Here is a 21,804-nt window from a genome sequence, read left to right as displayed (position 1 = left end):
GTGTGACAGTACTCTTCAAAGGGTTCACGAAATATGACTACTACTCTTACTGTTTAACATTTTGGGTTACTTAATGTTACTTCATGTTAAGGCTAATAAAAACGACAAGGCTAAGGCTGTAATGCTAACTAACGTGCTTGCTAATAGCTAGGTAGCTAACTTGATCCAGCCAGCCACTCCTGGTCCTTTCATCAGACGGGAAGCGAAAGAACGAGCAAGACCCATTGCTGGTATGATAACAACCTGGTACTAAGCACACAGGCATCAAGTTATCTTATCTTAGCTATCTCTTATATTTAGCGGAGGAAAACAATTGTTACATCAGTTATGACATCACTTACGCAACTCTGGGATTTGTAGTCTTTCTAGTTGCGTATTTTTCATAGTCTTATATTTCAACAGTTTTACGACAAACTGTGACTTTTTTGACATGGAAATGATTTTTTAAGATTGACAAACATCATATGTGTAATTCGTGGCACAATTCAAACGGGATCGAAAGATACGTTTTCTCTCTCCATTGACTTCAATACATAATTTTTCCGAAATAACGGAAGTAGATGGGCCACTAGACCCAGAACAAGATCTGATTGGGTGCTTTCTTTTCTAACACAAAACCAATGAAATGCGTAGTGCATGGTCCAAGAAGGACAAACAAATCAACGTAACACTGTAATATTACAGATCAACAACACAGATACGATTCTCATTTATTCATTTTATATACATTTTATTTATATAATTAAATCGATTTTTGTTTTGTTTTATCTGAGTGTTCCAGAGTATTCTCTGAATACCTTGAAGGCCCTGACGGTTCGCCACTGGTACCTAGAGGATTTGTTAGGATCAGTTACTACGTGGAGTTTCCGTTGTTTGCCTTGCAGTTTTCCAAAAACCCCAAACATATAACATGTTACTGAGGGAGCTTTGTTGTGTGCTAGCTGTTTTCTTGGAGGCTAGCTGTTACTCCAGTCTTTATGTTGAACTAATCAGCAGCTAGCTGTAGCTTCATTTTCACTGTACAAACAAGAGTGGAATTGATTGTTGTCTGAAATATTCTATAATCCCAATACGATTAACTTTTGTAGCAGCATTTGATTGTCTTGTCTAGCCCCTGTATTACACATTAATCATATTCTTATCAAATTATTAGGTTTTATTTTGCTAAGAGAGTTTTAGAAGAGTATTACATTTAAGATATTTGGAGACGAGCTACAGAGCCAAATCTAGTTTTTTTTCACCAGTTGACATCATGAATAATAAGCAATGTGTGAAAGTTTTCACATCAGCCCTCCCTCATTGTGTCTTCTTCTTACACGCAAATGCATTCATTCAGCCCTCAAATTCATCACTTGTCTCTACTGGCATGCCATCTGCTTGTACGGCCCACATAGACAACTTCAAATCATGTTTCACACAATATAGCAGCAAGATCTTTAACTGTGAAATTAAATTGTACATCCTCACACCTCAGCTGCAGATTTTACACCACTTACACAACCTGTTTATTTTTTTCAAGAGATGCTTCTGAGCTGCCTGTCTGGTAAAAATGTTCTTTGGGACCATATTTAGTGTTCTTTTTACCATACATTTTAATTACAGTTGATATTTGCAGAATTGTATCGCCCTGTGAAAGATGACTGAATCATCCAAAAGCCCAGTGGCATCGAGGGACTGTACATTAGCTCTGCTCACCTCTTTTGGACCGTTTTTGACAGGGCTGAAGAAACACACTGAAATAAATCTGATGTTTAGTCTGCATGCACGGCAGCCTTCTGCAGCTCCAAAGGGCAGCCATCCATGATTCATAATCTATATTTCATAAAAGACATTCAATCCTGGTTGGCTCCGGGAGAAAACATTTTTCATCTCAATACCTCCCCCAGGAACAAATTGGAACGTCCAACTCAAAACAAAATGAATACAAGCACACACAGAGTTAAACAGTGGTACTGGGATTTACTGCAGTGATAAAAGCAGGTTTAGAAGAAAAGAACTAAACAAACATTAAGCAAGTGCACAAATGTAATGTCTGTTTATTATAATAACAGAAAAGACTGGAGCTTTTCTCATTACACGATAAGACAGGTGCTTTTCTGGGTAAAACACGTGGATTATGTGAACAACAGCCAATTTATCGATGTCATCTAGGAATTTATTTGTCATGCAAAAAAGCGCCGCTGCACGTTCCTTCAAACAAAGGACCATCCTTCAAAAAAAGGGCACCAATTTGTAGACCTTTGTAAAAATTAGCAATAGATCTGTATGTGTCTTCAGAGTAAAGAGTCTCTTATGTTCTGCCTGAGCACAGTGACTTTGTCCTCCAGAGAAAAGCATTTTGAATATAAATTGGATGTGGTGCAAACAACAAATAAATCATTTACAAGGCCTCTTTAATGTTTTGATATTTTTAGTGTATCGCACACAATGGAAGAATACAAAAAAAGGTCTAACACATCTGCATCAACAGCTTTTTTAATTCAAGTTTGTACCACAGACACTTGAATGAACAGAAGAAACACTCAGCTTGTACTTTAATAATACAAATGTGGGAAAAATGTTCCCACTCACTCATATAAACATAGTATAAACAGCTACTGTCATGAGGTTAGCCATTTGAATTATTTGTCTGCCACCAGAATGGAAAGTAATTGTAGCGAATTGTAAATGAATAGTACAAAACTGTTTTTAGTCAACATTTACTAAAAAAAAGTTAATGTCTGTGTGACATTCCATGGTTTCCAATTGTTCAGTATCACACAAAATACAGTACATTTGTAAATACAGTATGTGTGCACATGGTAATATTTGATTTTCATTAAACATGTCATAATACCTATTTCTATACTGAGCATTGCGTGGACTCATGTTACTTATCATGTATATTGGAAGCACAAATTCACATACTACACTGCTGTAAGGAAAGAAATCCACCACATTTGAAAGTTTTCTGAATTAAATTAAAAAGCCAAAGAGAAAAAAAAGATAAGAGGGTATATTTATATTTAGCTGAAAAAGAAATGTTTTGCTCGATCCACAGTTGATGTAAAGTTAATGGAGTAACATCAGCAGTGCTATGTTGAGTGAAATACCTACAGCTTCTGGGTTTATTTATTCTTTACATATATTCATTTTGATGGTCATACAAACAATTTAAGCATTTAGTATCCACATTTTCACATACATTTTTTTTACAACCAACTCAATTGTTGTTCAATATCTAGGGCCCCGTGGGTGAAAAAGTACATTTCAAGTTTAAGATTCAGAAAAGTAGAAATAAGAATTGAAAGGAAAAGGAAAACTACCGATCCAATCACACTTTGTTTGGTCTTATAATGAGCAACGTTATGCATAGCAGTGGTTTCATACTAAAGTGCATCCTCCATATGACGAGACAGGAGCAGGTCAATACCACGAGTCATGGGTCAAAGTTCAAAGTTCAGTTCAACGTGTAAGGTAAAAGTCTTAGCTTGCTCTGTTGGATCTCTTTTGCTTTCACGGTACACATACCGTGTCAATGCAAGCTTTTTCTCGGAGGTGTATCTTAATTTGTGTTTAACTTACCTTTCTTTGGCTTGATGTGCTACAGTAAGATTATCGAAAATGAATGACTGACAGTAGCAGACTAGTTTGTGCTGTTGTATCTCTGTCCATGCGAGCTGCCGCTGCCTCTCTTGCTCTGCGCTGGCAGCTTGCTCATCTTCTCCTTCAGGCCCTTCAAGCTGTACAACCTGCTAACAGTGACGCTAAATGGATTCTTTCCTTCCTCCTGCGGTGATCCAGCCTGATTCTGCATCTGAGAATGAAACGACGCCTGTCTGTTAGACTGTGGGAGGAGAAAAGAGCCCTGGGGTTTCGGGTAAGGGGATGGATTCTGCGTCTGTCCAGCTCTCGTTCTATCCTGCGCTGCTGAAGGCTGTCGAGAGAAGAACCTCTGCGGGCTTTGGGAGACTTCGTCCTGCCTAGTTGCTGGCCCGACAGCACCAGCTTTCAGAGGAGGAGGCAGTCCGGATGGCAGTCTACGAGGAAAGAAGGCGTTATCAGGGAGCACGTTGCTTTCTGCCTGGTTCTGATGGCGGCTGGGATGAGGCCCCATCGCCCAGTTGGGTGAGAGGACTCGAAAGGGTCTCGATGGTCGGTAGGAGGAGAACGTCTTGCTGGCCTGCTGCCGTCCTCGTTGAAATTCGGGAGAAGTATGCGAAAGCTAGGAAAGACAAGGAAAATGGAGATGAGAATATATTTATGTATAATGGAGGTATCAAAACATTGAACTACGTTTTTTTTGCATCTGGCCAACACATAAAGCCTTGTTTGCCTCCAAATTCAACACCGGAACTCATTGTCCGTTTTTATCTCGTCTAAACACAAATCCTTGTATAACTCTCTTCATTCATCCCTCGCTCTCTACATCCCTCCCTCCCTACATACCTACCTTTATACATCCCTTATCTTTTTCCATAATGATATGTTGTATACTTTTTGTCCCATTCTAGGTATGGTCTAGTGCAGGGATCACTAACTACATTTGTCCAAGGGCCAAAATGTATCCAATAGACACTTTCGCGGGCCAGCAATTTTTACATATAGCCCATCATTTTGAAGTTGTTGACGGGGGGGGGGGGGGGGGAGCTAGTGGAGCACGCTCAGGTACTGCGGAGCGCATAAAGCTAAGTAGACTCTTCACGCTAACGAAGGATCACTTCTTCTTCAGGGCAGGGAAGGCTACGCAGTACGCAGTCTACTGTCCCGCAGCTGCTGCCTCTCTGTTGGACTCCGGTACTGCACATTACTTACGAGATGTTGTGAAAAAAAATGAGTGGGGGGAAAACACACTAACCACTCACGCGCCACAGCGTGTGCCGAATGAGAATGTCTGGCGTGCCAGATTTGGCCCGCGTGCCGCCAGTTGACGGTCACTGCTCTAGTGGCTCATAATATTGAGCTATATTCAGATAAGAAACATGCCTTGAGCGTAAATGGAATTGTTGCAAATAGAAAAGAGAAGTACTTGTAAATGTAAAATATGTTTTAATGTTCCTCTTGTTAATATTACATGACAGTTCACAGTTAAAACATGCCAGCAACACCTCTCTGACTTGAAAGGACTATTGTTAGATGAAAAGCGTGTTCTCAGGTCAGTGGTGAGTGAGTTAATCTACGGCAATGAATGTGAAACTATCAATCTTTTACCGATTCATCAATATTGCATCAGTGTGAGCGTGTGCTGCGCTTCATTAAAAGTATGTCACTTTAATTCACACACAGTCTCCTTGTTCAATAATGAACAAGTGTCGTGTGTTTGAAGTTAGTGACGCTCTGTTCTCACACACACACACACACACACACACACACACACACACACACACACACACACACACACACACACACACACACACACACACACACACACACACACACACACACACACACACACACACACACACACACACACACACACACACACACACACACACACACACACACACACACACACACACACACACACACACACACACACACACACACACACACACACACACACACACACACACACACACACACACACACACAGTGAGATTGATTCAATTTTCCAATAGGACATTTCATTTGTATAAACCGACGGCTGATTTAGTATTATTCTGATTAGCATGTTAAATTAATTTGGGTTATGGCAGTATATGTAATTGAGGATTTAATAATAGCAATACCATGTTAATGTTCAAGGTGATTTTATTAAACATAAGATCATTAGAAAAAGATGCTTTTGAAACAGGATTGATTGGTTTCAAAATTAGGATCTCAGATGGTGTTTCAACGCAAGTAATCAACTGTGGAAGCTTCATTGTGTTACAGTAGTTAGTTAGTTAGTTACAATTTCTTACACAAATCATTTAATTATAGTCACATATCAGAGGCTATTGTAATGCTCAATACATCAGAAAATACAAGCATACAAATATAGATAGGATTAAGGGTAAATGGAAATTTGAGTTATTATTTAGTTATTAAGTTATTAAGAAGACATTTCCAAAGTGGATTTTACAAGACACTACAGGAGAATAGGGTAGAAAATGATTCTAGTCTAAAACTACTTTCACTACCACCTGTTAGATGTGCGGCACGTCCCCTTGAAAACTTGGTTTAGCTGTGCTTACCTTTTATGCGACTGGTGTTCGCTGAGTGGTTAAGAAAATTAAAAAGTACAAATTATTTAGGTTAATAACCTTCACAGTAGATTTAAAATGATTATTTGTTGTGTGGTGAGGACATTTGTTGTGGAACTTAGAGAATAAATCACCCTTCGCCTTACTGTACGCCATACCTTTTGTCCTTCAGTCGCCTGAGTTCTACCCATCCTCTCCACGCTGTCCCCGGCCTTCTCTGTGTCCGGTCTCTCTTTCGTGGGTTGAATGTCACCGGTGGATGATCGCTTTCGCTCTAAACTTTCTGTTTCAGTGCTAGAGGTATACCTGTCTATAGTGCCTAATGTACCAGCAGGAGAGTTTGAATTTATGTATACAGGACTGGTAGCATTAGCGTTATTTGTGTGTGCTAAGCTAATATGCTCCTCTGTCATTGCGTGGTTCAGTGAAGCTAATCGCTCCAAAACAGGCTCTTGGAAAGGGGAGTCGCAACATTCGTAAAACTCCTCTGAAGCGGTGGAGAGAGCGGAGTCTGTTCTTGGTGATAAATACCCGTCAGGTGTTGGTGTTCGAAAGTCTGGACTGTATGCGTGAGAATCGGAGGTAGGCGTGCGAAAGTCTGGGGTGGACGGCGTACGTGGGAGAAATCCATCCGGGGTGGCACAGCGGGTCAGAGCCATGAGTGACTGCAATCCTCTCTCTGATGTCGGTGAAAGCAAGTCAGGCGTGTGTATTTCAGAGAGATGTAATCGCAGGGGTCTCTCAGGTGTGTGTGTGCCTCCTGGTCCTTTAGAGGGTTTTTCTTGAATGTTGTTGTGAGTGTTATGTTTGTCAGTATCTGGCATACCGTCTGTGGGGCGATCGGGTGTTAAACTTGGATTACCTTGCTGATTGTGTGTAACTGTGTGTGTGCTATCACCAGCACTGTCTTTAAATATGTGTGTGGCAGAAATAGGAGTGTGTGTTGGTGCTTTTAAAGAGTCCACAGTATCTGATATATCGTTAACTGGTGCAGGTAACTCACTATACGATATTCTCTGTGGTACGTGTACTTTTGCAACACTATCTTTCTGTGGGGTTAGTTTGACATCCATCGACACCAAAGTCTTGGGCTTGACACTTTTTGGAATGACTTCTTGAGTAATCACATTCTCTACTTTTGTTATCAAAACATCTGACTTGGCTTTGTTTCCGGCTATCGATAGCATTCCTGCTCTGTCATCACCTCCAACTGCTTTCTCATTCATTGTATTTTGGGAAGTCCCACTCTGCTTTTGTTGTGGTGTTTCTACCATATTTAAAATGTCCTTTGCCATTTTCTGCGCCCTTACCTCGCCTTCGCTGTTGTTCTGCAGTTCTGGGACTGTCTCAGCAACCTTTTGAGGCAATGTTGTCACCGTTGTTGCTACAGCAGGCGTATTTATGATCTTTTCCGGCGCTGTGCTTGTCTCAGCCATTGGGATAACACTGATCTCCAGGATTTTCTGGCCTTTGTCGGTGACGTCGCCCTTGATAACCAGATGGACTGTACGAGGTTTAGGAATGGGTGGTGTTGAAGTCTCAGATGAGGATGCTGGGGCCAAAGGGAGGGCAGGAGGGGGAATGGAAGAAGAGATAATGGAAGACTTGGGACTCTTGCTTGTAGTGATGGAGACGTGACTGTTTTCAAAGAGGGGGGTGGAGCTGACAGACTGTGGGGAAGACTTGTGGCTGTTGATGGTGGGAGTCTGGATGATAGGGGTCATTTCAGAGGAGTTTTGTGACTGCGTGTGATCAGCCTGCGATTGTGAGTCCATATGTGGCAGCACTGTCTTTGTTTGTGGGGGCGGCTCTGTGTTCCCTTCAGTGGGACTATGCAGGTGTGAGTCTTGTGTACAGCTCGCCTTCAGGGCTTGTTTCCTGCTCACAACCTCCTGTTGTGTGTTTAAAATACTGTCAACTTCTGGTTTAGTGTTTGATTCAGAGAGGGTGGTGACAGTTTGTGTGGTTTGTGAAGACCCCTTAGAGTTAGGAGTGGATGGGCTGCTTCTGGATTGGGGAGGAGTGTGTGCATTGAGGTGAGGTGTGTTGTTGTGGCCTGCATCTTGTTTGGGGAAGGTATTAGCATGCTGTTTATTCTCAATGTTGGGAGTGGTCGTAGTGTCTTTGTTGGACTCACACTGTGGTCCGGATGCAGGTTCCTCTGTTTTGCTTTTGATCTCACTTGGACCTTTGTTAGTTTTAGTTTGCTGGGCTACATCTACCACCACCTCTTTAGTCTTGGTTTTATCTTGTGTTGGTTGGAGTTTATTCACCTCCTTCTGTTTAGTCGTAAAGTCTCTTGGCTTAGCAACGTCGGGCAGAGTTTCTTTTGCTTTACTGAAGGGACTGCTGAACCTGACTGCTTGGCTGGTTTCATACATCTCCGACCTCTGTAGATGGACCTGATTTTGTTTTTTGTTATCACGAATGTTAATGAACCCGATTACATCACTGGCCGGGTCGGGCTCTGGCCAGGTGGGCAGGTATGACATCATGCACACTTTCTCTAGATCTATGAGTCCAGGATGGATGGGCGGAGCCTCCTGTGTAGATTCTTTATTAGCCCCTTTCCCCCCATGATTCTTGGTTCCCTGGTTCTTGGAGTCCTCTGGATTGTTGGTCTTTGGAGGAGGAGTGGTGGTTGGGTTGCCCATAGCAACATATTTGGCACTGTACAGTTTCCTAACCATTTCAGCAGAAGGAGGGACGACTGCGACCGGCGCTGGGATGGGTTCCGCTTCAGGTTCAGGCTCGATGGCGTCCTTACGGAGGTCTACTGAGTTGGAGGTTGCGTAGAGGACTCGAAACAGCTTGTCAAAGGACTCCACTGCCTGGCCTGTAACTACGGTGATGAGATTTCTGTCCAGCCTCGATGCAGACCAAGTGAAACTACAGAACATACAACAGATACAAAGTTAGTCTACCTCTAAGCACAACAAGATATTAAATGTTGGCAAAATACCAATGACTGAACCATCCATTCATTTAGAGACTGCACTGTGCATGCATTTATGTCTCTTGTGCATTGGATACATTTAAAACCTGTTGGTCTTGCTTGTAGAGATAATGCTACCAGACACTAACAGTACATTCTTTATTCACATTTCACGCTAGGCTCAAAGACACAAAGAGAGGTGGAGCGCACATACAGTAGATAATCTGTTTCTTTCTTTGTCTATATTTATCTCTTTCTTACAATCTCTTTGAAAAATGTTCACACACACATTCACACATACACACACTCTAAGTACACTGACCTGTAAGACCCAGACACAGCTTTGTCTCCATCGATGAACATGAATCTGTGTCCCATTCGCCCTCTGATCTTAGTGCAGGACCGGGTTTGGAACTCTGCTCCATCTGTGCAGCGTACCCTGAGGTTCTGTAACACGCACATACATGCAAAGAGGATGAATATAATCTTCTCCAAATTTAACCTGTGACCTGCATGATGTAATGGTTACACAACAATGACAGGGACCAATTCATCTTCCATTAATGGGTCAGATTATGCAAATGTGTAGGTTCACACATGTATTTTGGTGTCAATGGAACATGTTTACATGCTTTACGTTAAAAAAGCACAACATATTTCTCATATTGTCTGTCTGAATATACCTGCATTTGCTCTCTATCTGATACGTTTTGTTTAAACCCAGCTGCAGGAAAAAAAGCCTAATCTGCTCGGATTGGTGTGCGGGAAAAGTATGGCACACCTTTGCCAAGGTAGTTCTCAACGCATTTAGATACTCAAATGGGGAGGTGTATTTCAATGAGCCTGAATGTGACATAGGAAGTAAGAAAACTGACTGGGTTGTCCTTTTTATCAAATTGACGGTTGGTAGGCAATCTAGATAGCAAAATGTATGTGCACAAGCATTAAAAAAGCGTTTCTTTGAATGATATTTCCCGATTAAGTTAAGAAAGTAGACTACAGATGGGATCACGCCAGCCACAACACCAAACCGGACAGATTATTGCAGTGTGTGGTGCAAGGGGGCTGCTTTCTACTTTGTCCATTCCTACTCTCGACTTCCAGGGCCCTTGCTCGGGTCACACTCTTCGATGAACTCTGCCTTTGTTTTGATCTCAACTGTAAAGTTTCATAACTGTATTTTATGGCGTTGACAAATCTATCCACAGATAGACAGACATATAAACACCTGGCAAAGCAATCCAGATCTCTTCCTGGGAGTTTTAGCTACAGTAGGTGTGTCCAGGTATTTACAGTTTCTTTAACTATGATTTAGGTTTTCTATGTGTATATCTAACCATATTCTATAGAAGTTGAAAAAAACTGTGGACTCTTTAAAGAAAACCCTACAGCCATATCAGTGGTGTAACAACGTTGTGATTGGCCCCGGTGCAAATATTGTTTTGCACCGTAAATTACAAATGTATTTAGGTTGCTTGATTACTTTGAAGACTGCGTGAACCGGTCAATGCCATTGGGGCCCCACAAAATAAAAAAAATAAAAAAAATATATTAAAAAAATATCGTTATTTAAACAAAAAAAATGGTATTGCATGGGCCCCTGGCCGGCTCTGGGCACCATCGATGGTTATGCCACAGAGCCATATATAGAGATTATTAGCAGTAATTTATTTTTATTTAACCAAGTAGCCACACTTATTCAAACTGCAATTACACAGCACATTCCAAGTAAGTACTGTGATTACATATTACACAACCAACAATAATATAATTGCAATTGATCCCAATGTAATCTATGTCTTGTCTTTACTTGACTTTAGTGATATTATCTTGGTCGTTGTTGGAACTTGTGTTTCGCTCATCTCCGTCTGAAAAACACACCATGTTTACTGTAAGCAATTCTTCTGTATCGGGATTCCCTCAGATTCAAAGCCGGTGTCCCTCAGGGCTCAGTTCTCAGTCCACTTTTGTTGTTTTGCTCTGAAAGGCCTACACGCGTGACTATGTAGCTGTAAAGCAATATATTAAATGAGGGCTAACACTTAACCAATCGTTATGATAATAAATGGGTGGTACAGTTTATGTACCTGCAATCATAAAACACTGTAATAATGTTTCAGATAAGAGATTACACATGAAAGGAACCTCGAACAAACACTTTGTTGGTTCAATTGCTCTGACTCACTTTGTGTTTCTTTGTTTCTTCTTTCCTATCTTCTTTTATTTCTTAAGAACAGATGTGTTTACCAACATCTGTCCGACATTAAATACGAAAACTGCATCCTAATTCTGTGAGAGATATGCAGACCTTTGTTTCCCATAATCCATTGTTGAACATCAGTAGTTTTCGATTAGGTTAGGTAGTTAGGAAGTGTTTATTAGGTCCTTTTAAACATTCAAAACAATCAGGAAATGGCATGCGATTCAGGTTTTTTATAAGGTGTTTAGATTATGTTAGTGATCAGTAAATGGTCCATATAGCATTACTGCATAGTGTAAATAGTATATTTTAAATATGGGGTCAAATTAAAATGATTGCAACCTAGCTTCAGCTTTTGCTTTCTGTCTGACATGGTTTGGTAGTACATGTTCAGCTCTTTGAACGCTGATTGAGCTCTCTTTCCTGGTGATAGATTGAAACATTTTGACTTACCATACCACTTTGGGTAGTTTAGAGTGAACTATCTTGTTTTCGGGAAAGCCATAAGTTCCTTTGAAAAGACACAGCATAATGAGTCACGTCGGTGTCTAAGGCCAGGTCCTGAACTGAAAAGCAGCCAAATAATTGTATAACCAGTTATCCTGATGCAGCAGATTATTCCTGGTATGGCTTTTCTCACAGTAAAAACACCCCACCCTACTTTGGTCCCACCCTTGACTCTCTCTTCCCCGCAGTACATTCCTTTTACCAACTGATTAGATCAAATCAGCAACTTGCATTTCTTTGTGTGTTTAACTCTCTAAACTCTAGATGATGAGTGCTTAAGATGTCCTATAAAGAATGCTGTGTAAAAGCACAACCACCGTATTAAATTGCAAAGCACACATAGCTCTGCATAACACTAGAACTAACTGAAAAACAGTGGCTAGGAGGTGTGCCTTAATGAAAATGCAAGTGGACATGCTTTCTCGCCCCAATGATGTTGCCAGGAGATCCAGAGAAGATGTAGGGAGTTTTATTCAAACGTTAAGCCAATTTGGCTTCATGCACCACTGAGCAACTTTCATGGGAATGAATGGGGGCCTTGCTTTCAATGCTGTATCCAGTTCTCTTTGTACATCCATGCCAGAGGGCGTGGGAGAGAATAATCTGGCACCTTTTTACCTATACACATGGACCTAATTTCCACTGGGGACAGGGGGGACATGTCCCCCCCACTTTTCAAAATCCAGTTTGTGTCCCCCCCACTTTTCAAATGTTTTTTTTTTACGCAAGTGGTCATCGTCACGGAGGAGCGTCTGTTTGTGTGTGTGGCAGGAGCGCAGTTTGTGTGAGAGAGAGAGAGAGAGAGACAGAGAGAGACAGAGAGAGAGAGAGACAGACAGAGAGAGAGAGACAGAGAGAGACAGAGAGAGTTACATGGGTTGTTGTTAGTATCTGGTGCTAGCTTGGAGCTAACGGAGATTAGAAGCTTTTTCAACTATAAGGAGAGGGAGAGTCCTCTCCTGTCGGACTGAGAGGCTGAGATAACGTCAGCTCAGGGAGGTAAAGGACTCGCTGAGTGATTGTAAACTTTAGTTATCTCAGTGGGTCTCAAACGGTTTGGTCTAAACAAATATGTCCATCTATTTAATATAGTTGTTCAAAATAAGTTAACAAATAATTCCAATGTCAGTAAAAAATAAAAAAACACAGTTTGAAAGGGAAGTGATTAGTAAAATATCCATAAATAAAAAGAAAGAATGCAGACTAGGTAAGATAAAGATAGGAGAGAGGAGTATATCAATGATGTGTTATTGGTTGTGAGCATATTATAATGGTTTTTGGAGTATTGAAATATATACAGTTCTGTTTCATATGAGTGTTGAGAGTTGTATCCATAAATCTCTTACTTTGTGCACCAGATTGATGCTTTATCTTCAATTTAAAGAAACAAATCTTACCGGGGGTGCATGCCCCCGGACCCCCCTATAGGATGTGAGGTAATCACAAATAAAACAGGTTCATGGATAGATAAGTTTGCACACTCATTATACACACTATACATTTTTCTTGGATTAGTTAACACCATGATATATATTTGTAGAAAGGCAGGAAATGGAATTAAATAGAGAACAATGTTTCATTTAATGATATTCGCTTTGACAACTAGACTGTATTTCTGCAACTACCATGCCTTAGCGGTAAAGCTGTGTTAGACTATAACAGTATATTGTACAACATATGAAACCATGATTGAAACGAGTAGTTGTATGTGCTGATTTTTATTAAATGGATAACCACGAGCCAATGGTTTATTTCAGGGATCAAACATCAGACTTAATTCAATCTAGGTTTTGAGTGCACTGTGGGCATTTCAGAAAGCAAGCAGTTGCAATGTGAATAATACAGGGAGAGAACAGCCATCCAGTTTAGCTAAAATAAGAAATTAATTTGCCATGTGTAATTGTCATATGTTTATGTTTAGAAATCATAAACTGCCACATGAGACTGTGAAAATGTCTGCTGTTTTGCTTATGATCCAGATACAGATGGTACTTTAAGGCAGTCAAGCTGTTACTGCATTTGCGATTCACTTAAATCCCTCCAAGGCACACACTGGCAGAGAAGAGACAGAGAGTGAGTGTGGGTGTGTGTGTTTGTGTTTGTTCTTCATTGTTTGACTTCTTCCTGCCAAATTATGATCTAAACCAGTGTATACCTTATCAGTAAATACCACTAGGAACATAATTAGTTAAACACATTGTAAGCCCTTGTGGAAAATTCCCAACCTTGCTTATACTGTAAGTTATTTAATTGAAATGATCGCCCCATGGAAAGGAGGACAAACTCAGCCGCTAGTACATACACAAATTGCAATGTTAGATGCTAAAAGGCTTATCGTGTACAGAGCAGCAATTACGTGTACAAATAAAACAATTGTGCTAGTCAAGTGTCTGGGAAGATTTCAATGTTCCTAACAAGCTGACTCAAATAATATACTTTATAATAAGCTTTAAAACAGTTGATAGGAGGACTATAGGAATAATGACATCAGCATTCAATAAAAACCAAACAAGGCACTCTTTGTAAACATACCAATATACACAGAGACCCACCTGGCTCACAACATTTTAATAAAGAGGTTGTTGATGACTTAAAATTAAGAACTGTTTTAATCCTGTTCTTAAAAGAGTCTAGTATACGACTGGAGGAAACACTACAGAGATATTCTTACAGGCTTACTGGCAGCTAGATTAAAAGATTCCATTCTCAGGAGAACAATTCACTGGAGATGTACTTTCCCTTTAACTTAATTCTACGTGTCTGTACATGACCAAATGTGTGTTCTAACTTGGGTTTTTCATGGTAGCCGGCCAACTATGGAATGAAACAAACACCCAAGGTAGACACAAGGAGGTAAAATATTCATATGATACAGTGCCAGCTGGTTGTTATTTGAGCCTTTGTGTGAGTGCGTGTGTGTGAGAAAAATGATAGAGGGCATGTGCTTTCACTTATCTATGCATAACGAAAACCTCTTGACTTCAATTGCCTCCTTTTTCTTCATAGTATCTATTTTACTTTTTGTGTTCAACAACAGTGCCTTACAGTCTCATAATGACTTGATCATTTTCTGCATTACTGAACATCTGGAAATTCCCCCCTGTGATCAAAGAGCAAAGATTACTTCCGCTTTGGTGACACATTTACACTGAATGAAACTGCAACTTTGAGATTTTATCCTAACAGAATAGATAATTAACTCAAATGTTCTGTTTTTATTCTTGTCATCATATTGGTTAGTCAGTTGAACAGGGTGGTCTCTAGAGCAGAGGTGCCCAGTACGTCGACCGGTCGACCGGTCGACCGCGGGGGCAATGCTGGTAGATCGCGAGTCATTCATAAATTTAAAAAAATCCAGCTCCGTTAAAATAGACAAAACAGGTTTTGATCCCTAATCCTTTGGCCTCCCTGCCACTTAATTCAGGAGTTGACTTGATTGACAGAAAAAGCGACCTATTGCTTTCCAGTCTGTTAACACAGAATGCAAAGCGATACAAAATCAGTCAAGTGCCGGGAGAGACAAACAACAAAATGAGTGCGGGAACGAGCAAAAAGCTAAAGACATACCACTTCCACACAGAATGGGAGGGAGAATCTTTTTTTGTGATGTCACATTCAAAGGTTATTTGCCTTATTTGTAAAGCAAGCGTCGCTCTGCCAAAGAAAGGTAACGTGGAGAGGCATTATCGGAGTGTTCACAAGGCATATGACAGCGACTTCCCTCCGAGTAGCGAGTTGAGAAAGAGAAAGGTCATGTATTATTGCTACACAAACATTATCTCTTAGTCTTAGTGTCGCCAACTCGTTTCTAACATGCAAAAAGACAAACAAATGCGTCTATGGTCGGTGTATTTTCTATCTTTCCAATCCAGAAGAGATCTCTCTCTCCCCCGTCTGTTTGCAAGGGGGCGGGGCAGTTTACACACACGCATCTGCTACATGCAGCAACACACGGAGGAGATGGTGGAGAGAAGCGCTCCAAGGTGTGGTTGCATGTTACCCGTCTTGAGGTGGACAATGCTCGTCACCAAAAGTGTTTAGCATGTAAGGGCGGTAACACGAGCAATTTGTCTAAACATTTAGCAAAACTGCACCACATTCAGACGGAGGAATGCACCGGGTTCGACTGTCTTTCGAGTAGCTCTGTAGCCCCATCCACGAGTAACGTTTCCACGTCAGGTGTTATGTATGCTAGCAGCAACACACGGAGTTAACTACATGATACAAACATGGGTTAATGATTAGAGGTAACTGAGTTATTTATTTTTGTTAAAGTTTCAGCTATTCTGTTTCCAGTTCTGTCATCAGATTATTTAATAAGATTTGTTAAAACATTGTTGTTTCTTTTGATGTGAAATATTATTTATTTAATTCAAATAAAAAGCAATGTTAATTTTGTTCACAATTTGTTAAGTTAATTTAATAATATATGTATTTTTGAATCAAGTATTCATCTTTATTGTCTTCATTGTTAGTTTCCACATGCCTAAAACAACCTCAAACTAAATCTAAAAGTTGATGGCTAAATAAGAGCGTTTGAGAAATTGTGCAAGGCACACAGTAGTAGTCCGAATAGTCGATTAATCGTTTCATTAATCTATAGATTAATCGATAATCAAATTAGTCGTTTGTTGCAGCCCTATTGTAGTTATCCCATGTAAAAATAAAACGTGTTATTCAGCAACCCTTGCAATTTGGGATTTTATTTTTGGTTGGTAGACCTCGGTTAGCTGGTCATTTCAAAAGTAGCTCACCAGCCAAAAAAGTGTGGGCACCCCTGCTCTAGAGCAATATGTGGCAAGATTGTCATAACATTTTTCAAAAACACAAATTAATTTTACGTAGCACACATTGGCTCTCAATAATAATAATAATAATGGGGGATTTGTTTTAAAGAGGCCTTATTATGCTTTATTGGGATTTCCCCTTCCTGTAGTGTGTTATATTGGTTTTTGTGCATGTAAATAGTCTGCAAAGGCTAACATCCCTCACACCCCCCACTGCCTGAAAGGCCTCGTTTGGACTCCTTTGCTTACTTCCGTATCTTAATGACATCACTATAACACTCACATTCCTATTGGCTAGCGCTCCAACTGTTGGCTAAGGGGTGGGAGATCTGTAAGCGGTTGGCCAATCACAACAGAGCCGACCAGCAAACCAATCAGAGCAGACTGGCTTTTGGTTTCAGACAGAGGGTGAAAAGAGGTGCTGCAGCAACATTAAAGCATGTAAACATGTCAGAGTAGAGGCACGAAATACAAATATAAACCTGAAAATGAGCATAATATGTCCTCTTTAATTCTAGCTACAACTAATCCTTACTCTTTGATGCTTAACATCAGACTGGTGCTGACTCACCTTGAGGTGTCCGGCGTGCATTTGTGCCCTCTGACACATGGACCGGAAATGAGGTAGTGTTGAGCTTTCCAAAAGGATGTAGACAGAAACCTTCCTCTTGAAACCAGCATCAAGCAAATCCCTGAAGATGTCAACATCAGTAAACACATCCATCACTACTCCTATAACCTGGAGGCAAAAACACAAAACACCTGCGTCACACACACTGGAAAATACTCCAAAAGACATTGTTTATGCAGGAAAGTAAGGAAATACATGCACATACTTATAACTACGCAGCAAGATCAAGCCTCAGGCATAACTGTGAGGTTACTGAAAACATTACACATTGAATCTTTTGTGCCAAGACAAATAAGATTCAAGTTGTTTCACAGGTTTGACTAATTTATGATGACACAAATGATTAAAGGTCCCATGTCATGCTTTTCCGGTTATTACCCATCCCCTTGTGTGTTATGTAGCCTTCTATGCATTTAAACCGTCTGCAAAATCACAGCTAGTGGAGCCTCGCAGATGGGGGTGCTGCAGCCCCCTCTGCACCCCCCCCCCCACTTCCCGCATCCATTCGCGATGTCTCGCTGTCTCGCAGACCCCACGCAGCAACCAGGAAACGACACCAGTAACCCAGCTCAAACTGTCCGCTCCTCACAGCAGCGAGCCGCGCAACATCCCGCCAACACGGCACCCAGACCCCACGTAGCATTCTCATCTGTTTGTCATTACTGGTGTCATTTTCTGGTTGCCAACGCCATTGTAACACATAATCACTGATGTTCCGCTGTAACGGTGGTGGACTCATCAGAACAGAGTGGGCGAGCTGACCAATCAGAGCAAACTGGACTCACAGGGGGGGGGGGGGGGGGGGAGGAGCTCCAACAAGCCGTTTAGGACAGAGATTGAATACACATACTGTAGGAGCCATGAAACATGTTTAGTAATCCTTTATGTTTAAATATAAGATATTTGTTTGAGCACTATTTATTGGTTGGCTTGGGTCACATGGATATGATATGGTATGGTATGGTATGGACACTCATTGTAATCCTGTTCACCTGCGTGAGGTGTGTGGGGAAGAGAGGGTGACACAGGGCCGTTGTACTTTTTTGTTGACCGCAAAATGTACGATTGCTGTGATTATTATAACAATTATATCTGATCACCGAGTTTTTTGTGATTAAACTACAATACTATGAAACAGAGCTTTTGATCTCAGCAAGTACTTTTTTTAGTGTGTCATACAACATCAAACAGGCCCGGCCTCAGCCTCTCAGCGACTTTGTTTCCTGCTGTCGCTATACATACTATACAGAGATGCTGTATGAGAAACCAATGTAATTTTGGAAAATGTCACAATCTAAATCTATTCTAGTATACCTCAACAATGGAATTATGATCAGTAGAAATGGCCATGACATGGGACCTTTAAATTATAATTTAAGCGGAAGTTGTGCAGGTTCTCACAGCTCTCCGTTTATGTTAATTTAGCCTGCAGAAGCTTTTCAGTTCCCATAGGTTGGTGCATTCGAGAGACACATATGTCTCTGAGAACAGCTGCTATGAAATAAAACATGTCACATTAAACTTGTGGCTTCAGATGAGTCAGCTGCTAGACAGACAGAAAAGCACACTCATATGCATCATCAACCTATGCAAAAAAGCACATGCAAATATCCAACATAATCTTGCTTCCTTGTTACAGTGGTGGTTCTTCTTTTAGTCCCTGATAAAGCAGCTTAATCAAGTTGCACTTTACCCTTCACTGTCTCATGTTGTCATCAGTCTGTACTCTGACCTCACACAGACTGATGTCATTGCTGCCCGTGTTAACACAAGTTCAACGTTACAGTTTATCTTTTGAATGAGTACAGCAGGTCAGAGAAATAAGTGTAAAACAAAATCCCTTTTGACAGCAATCTTTAATATGTAACATGCATGTGTTTCTACATATTTTCTCTGGTGTACCCTCTGAGTAGTACACCTGAAATACACTGCAGAAAATACTACAAAATAGATGAACCATAAAGGAAATATTTGACACAGCGGTGTTTCTTATTGCACAGCCATTTACTATGTCAATGTTAAAGTTATTTTTTAAAGGGTACAGCAAGTCAGAGTGTCAGCCAACATAAGCAACAAATAAGAGCACAAATAAACACATATAGAGAGGCACATATTGCCCAGCCTATATGTAAATACTAAAGATCTCAAACTAAACAGTTTCATATTTCCCAATAACCCAAGGGAAGACAACCACAAATGAATATGCTTTAAATATTTGTATATGGCTTTGGACCTGTATCCGGAGAGTGTTAACTTTCATTTTTAGTAGTTTACTTTTATTTGAAAGTAAAAATTAAGGCATAAACAGACAGGACAATGTTTAAATATACCTATTCTGCCTTCCTTCTTTCTTTCTTTCTCCATAAAGCACGTTGGTCTGGAGGTTTTAAAGTTCTTAACAAATAAAGCTGAATTGTATTGTATTAAATGGTATATTCTTTTGTCTACTTCTTTATAAGTGGCCCAACATACCTTTTGCGCCTGCGCAATCATTTTCCTGACGACCTCCTTGATGTGAGCCTGATCATCCAGGGGTGGCTGCGTGTACACGGCTGTGCGCGTGACCCCCCGGTAAGAAGCGCAGTCCGGCCAACCCAGGTCCATATGCGGGATGGACCTATCCGACAACTCGGGCCAGTAGTGCAGAGACAGCGGGGACTGGTCGTCCCCGCCGTCCTCCGGGAAGATGTCCGTGCCCGGGTCATAGGGCTCCACCGTTTCCGCGAGAGAGTCCAACTCCAGGTCCGACAGGAAGCCGCGCAAGGTGCGAGCCTCCAAATACTTAACAAACGCCTCGCGACCATCTCGAAGGAAAGCCTCGAGCGCGACCCGCTGGTCCTCGCTGTACAAAAACTCCGGTTTGGACTCGGTGGTCCGGAGGTTCACGTGGTTATCGTCCAGGCACTGTACCTGGGACAGAGCCATGTCTCAAAAACAAATACTACAAATCCAGTTTAGTTCCTCTTCCAAACTTCTCCAAACGTCTTGCATAAAAGTTCCCTTCTGTGGTCTAAACAGCTGAGTAGATAATCTCCAGACTTGTTGCACATAACTTCACGTAGTTCCCCCAGATTCCTTTGAGCGGCCATGGTGCGTTAACACTCGGCCATTGTCATCCCCATTTCCAAACGAAAGACTTGACGGGGCAGAGAGAGAGCGAGAGGCAGAGTGAGTGACACCCCGCTGAAGGCACCGCCCGACAGGTGTGACCCTGTCAGCAAAACACCCACACACATGCATGCGCACCTTTGCCTGTGCCATGTACAGATATCAAAACATACCATCAGAGGTGAAAGTACTCAGATCTTATACTTGAATAAAAGTAGAAAATACCAAAGTGTAGGAATACTCTGTTGGAAGTAAAAGTCCTGTATTCAAAATGTCACTCAAGTAAAAGTATTGGCATCTAAATATATTTAAAGTATCAATAGTAAAAGTACTCATTAGATTGGTACATTTCACAATCATATGTTTTGATTATAATTATTGATTTGTTTATCAAGCTGGTAAATGAACACAATTTAATGAATTAATGTAATGCTTGGTAGCATGCACATTTAATCCAGATGTAATTTATTGGTGTCTTATTTAAGTGTTGATCATATTGTATGGTATAGATTATTGATAGATATCAATAGCCTATATCTGCAACTAAATATGTACTGTAGTGGAGTAAATGTATATTTGCCTTTGAATTATAGTGGATTATAAATATTTAAAAAAATGTTAATACTCAAAATACCTCAAAATGGTACTTAAGTACAGTACTAGAGTACATGTATTAACACCACTGCATACCATGAAAGGAGAAAACGTTTTACATGTTTGAGTTTGACTTGATTATATATTAAAAAAACTGAAGTCATTAACAAAAGCAATCCCTCCCTTATTTAACAATTAAATCATTAGAGTGCCAGTCATCCAATGAGATGAGACATGTGAAAACCACAAGTAGATCATACATGACTTTGCGGTTCTACCTGTTCCGTCATGTTTCTTAAAGCTCCTGCCAGCAAGACAGAGCCGTGAACCAAGATAAGAAGATAAGATGACATTCATGGAATCTAAAAACATTGCCCGGAGAGAACAGACCATATTTCTTTCATTTTCTTAGAAATAACTCATAAGAAAGAACATGTTATCAATCATAAACTTCATGTTCAACCTCCAGTGGTGGAGAAAGCATTCAGATCATACACTAATAACACACTGTGCAAATACTCTGGTACAAGTATAACTTTAAACTGCATTTAATATGACTTAAGTAAATGTATGTACAAATAATCACAAAAAAGTACTTAAAGTAACTAAACATATATATTTCTTATAAAAAAGGATTAAAACTATTTAAATCTGTAAATAATTTCAGTGACTAATCATTCCAGCTGTTTTTTAAATATTTTATGTTTTGTCTGCAAAAGTCCAGATTTTTTAAGTAACTCGTAAGGTTTAGTTGGGTGGGTGAATAAAGTGCTATGAAAGTGATTTGCCTTTGAACTCTGTAGTATAAGTTTGATATATACTAGGAGGAACTTGAGCTTAATGCCTAGAACTGATAATAGAGTTAATAATGATGATAA

The 21,804-nt window shown here is 40.5% G+C and overlaps 1 protein-coding gene across 5 annotated transcripts; it reads right to left on the bottom strand.

Moving 5' to 3' along the window:
- Positions 1-2,392: 2,392 nt before the first annotated feature.
- LOC307014040 (uncharacterized protein) lies at positions 2,393-20,385 on the bottom strand. 5 transcript variants are annotated; one of them, XM_079641698.1, is made up of 6 exons: positions 19,697-20,384; positions 17,165-17,332; positions 9,422-9,546; positions 6,323-9,053; positions 6,156-6,176; positions 4,067-4,204 (listed from the first exon to the last, which is right to left on the bottom strand). In XM_079641698.1, the coding sequence occupies exons 1-5, from the start codon at positions 20,147-20,149 to the stop codon at positions 6,159-6,161; spliced, it is 3,495 nt and encodes a 1,164-aa protein (XP_079497824.1). In that variant the 5' UTR covers positions 20,150-20,384; the 3' UTR covers positions 4,067-4,204; positions 6,156-6,158. The 5 variants fall into 5 exon arrangements, 4 of the variants coding, with proteins under 4 accessions (XP_079497822.1, XP_079497825.1, XP_079497824.1 ...); XM_079641696.1 differs by lacking the exon at positions 6,156-6,176 and having other exon boundaries at positions 2,393-4,204; positions 19,697-20,380; XM_079641699.1 differs by lacking the exon at positions 6,156-6,176 and having other exon boundaries at positions 2,393-4,204; positions 7,475-9,053; positions 19,697-20,380.
- Between the last annotated feature and the right edge of the window lie 1,419 nt (positions 20,386-21,804).

The sequence above is a fragment of the Notothenia rossii genome (genome assembly GCF_949606895.1).
Source record: "Notothenia rossii genome assembly, chromosome: 8".
Lineage (NCBI taxonomy): Eukaryota > Metazoa > Chordata > Actinopteri > Perciformes > Nototheniidae > Notothenia > Notothenia rossii.
This window is presented reverse-complemented; position numbering and strand designations above follow the sequence as displayed.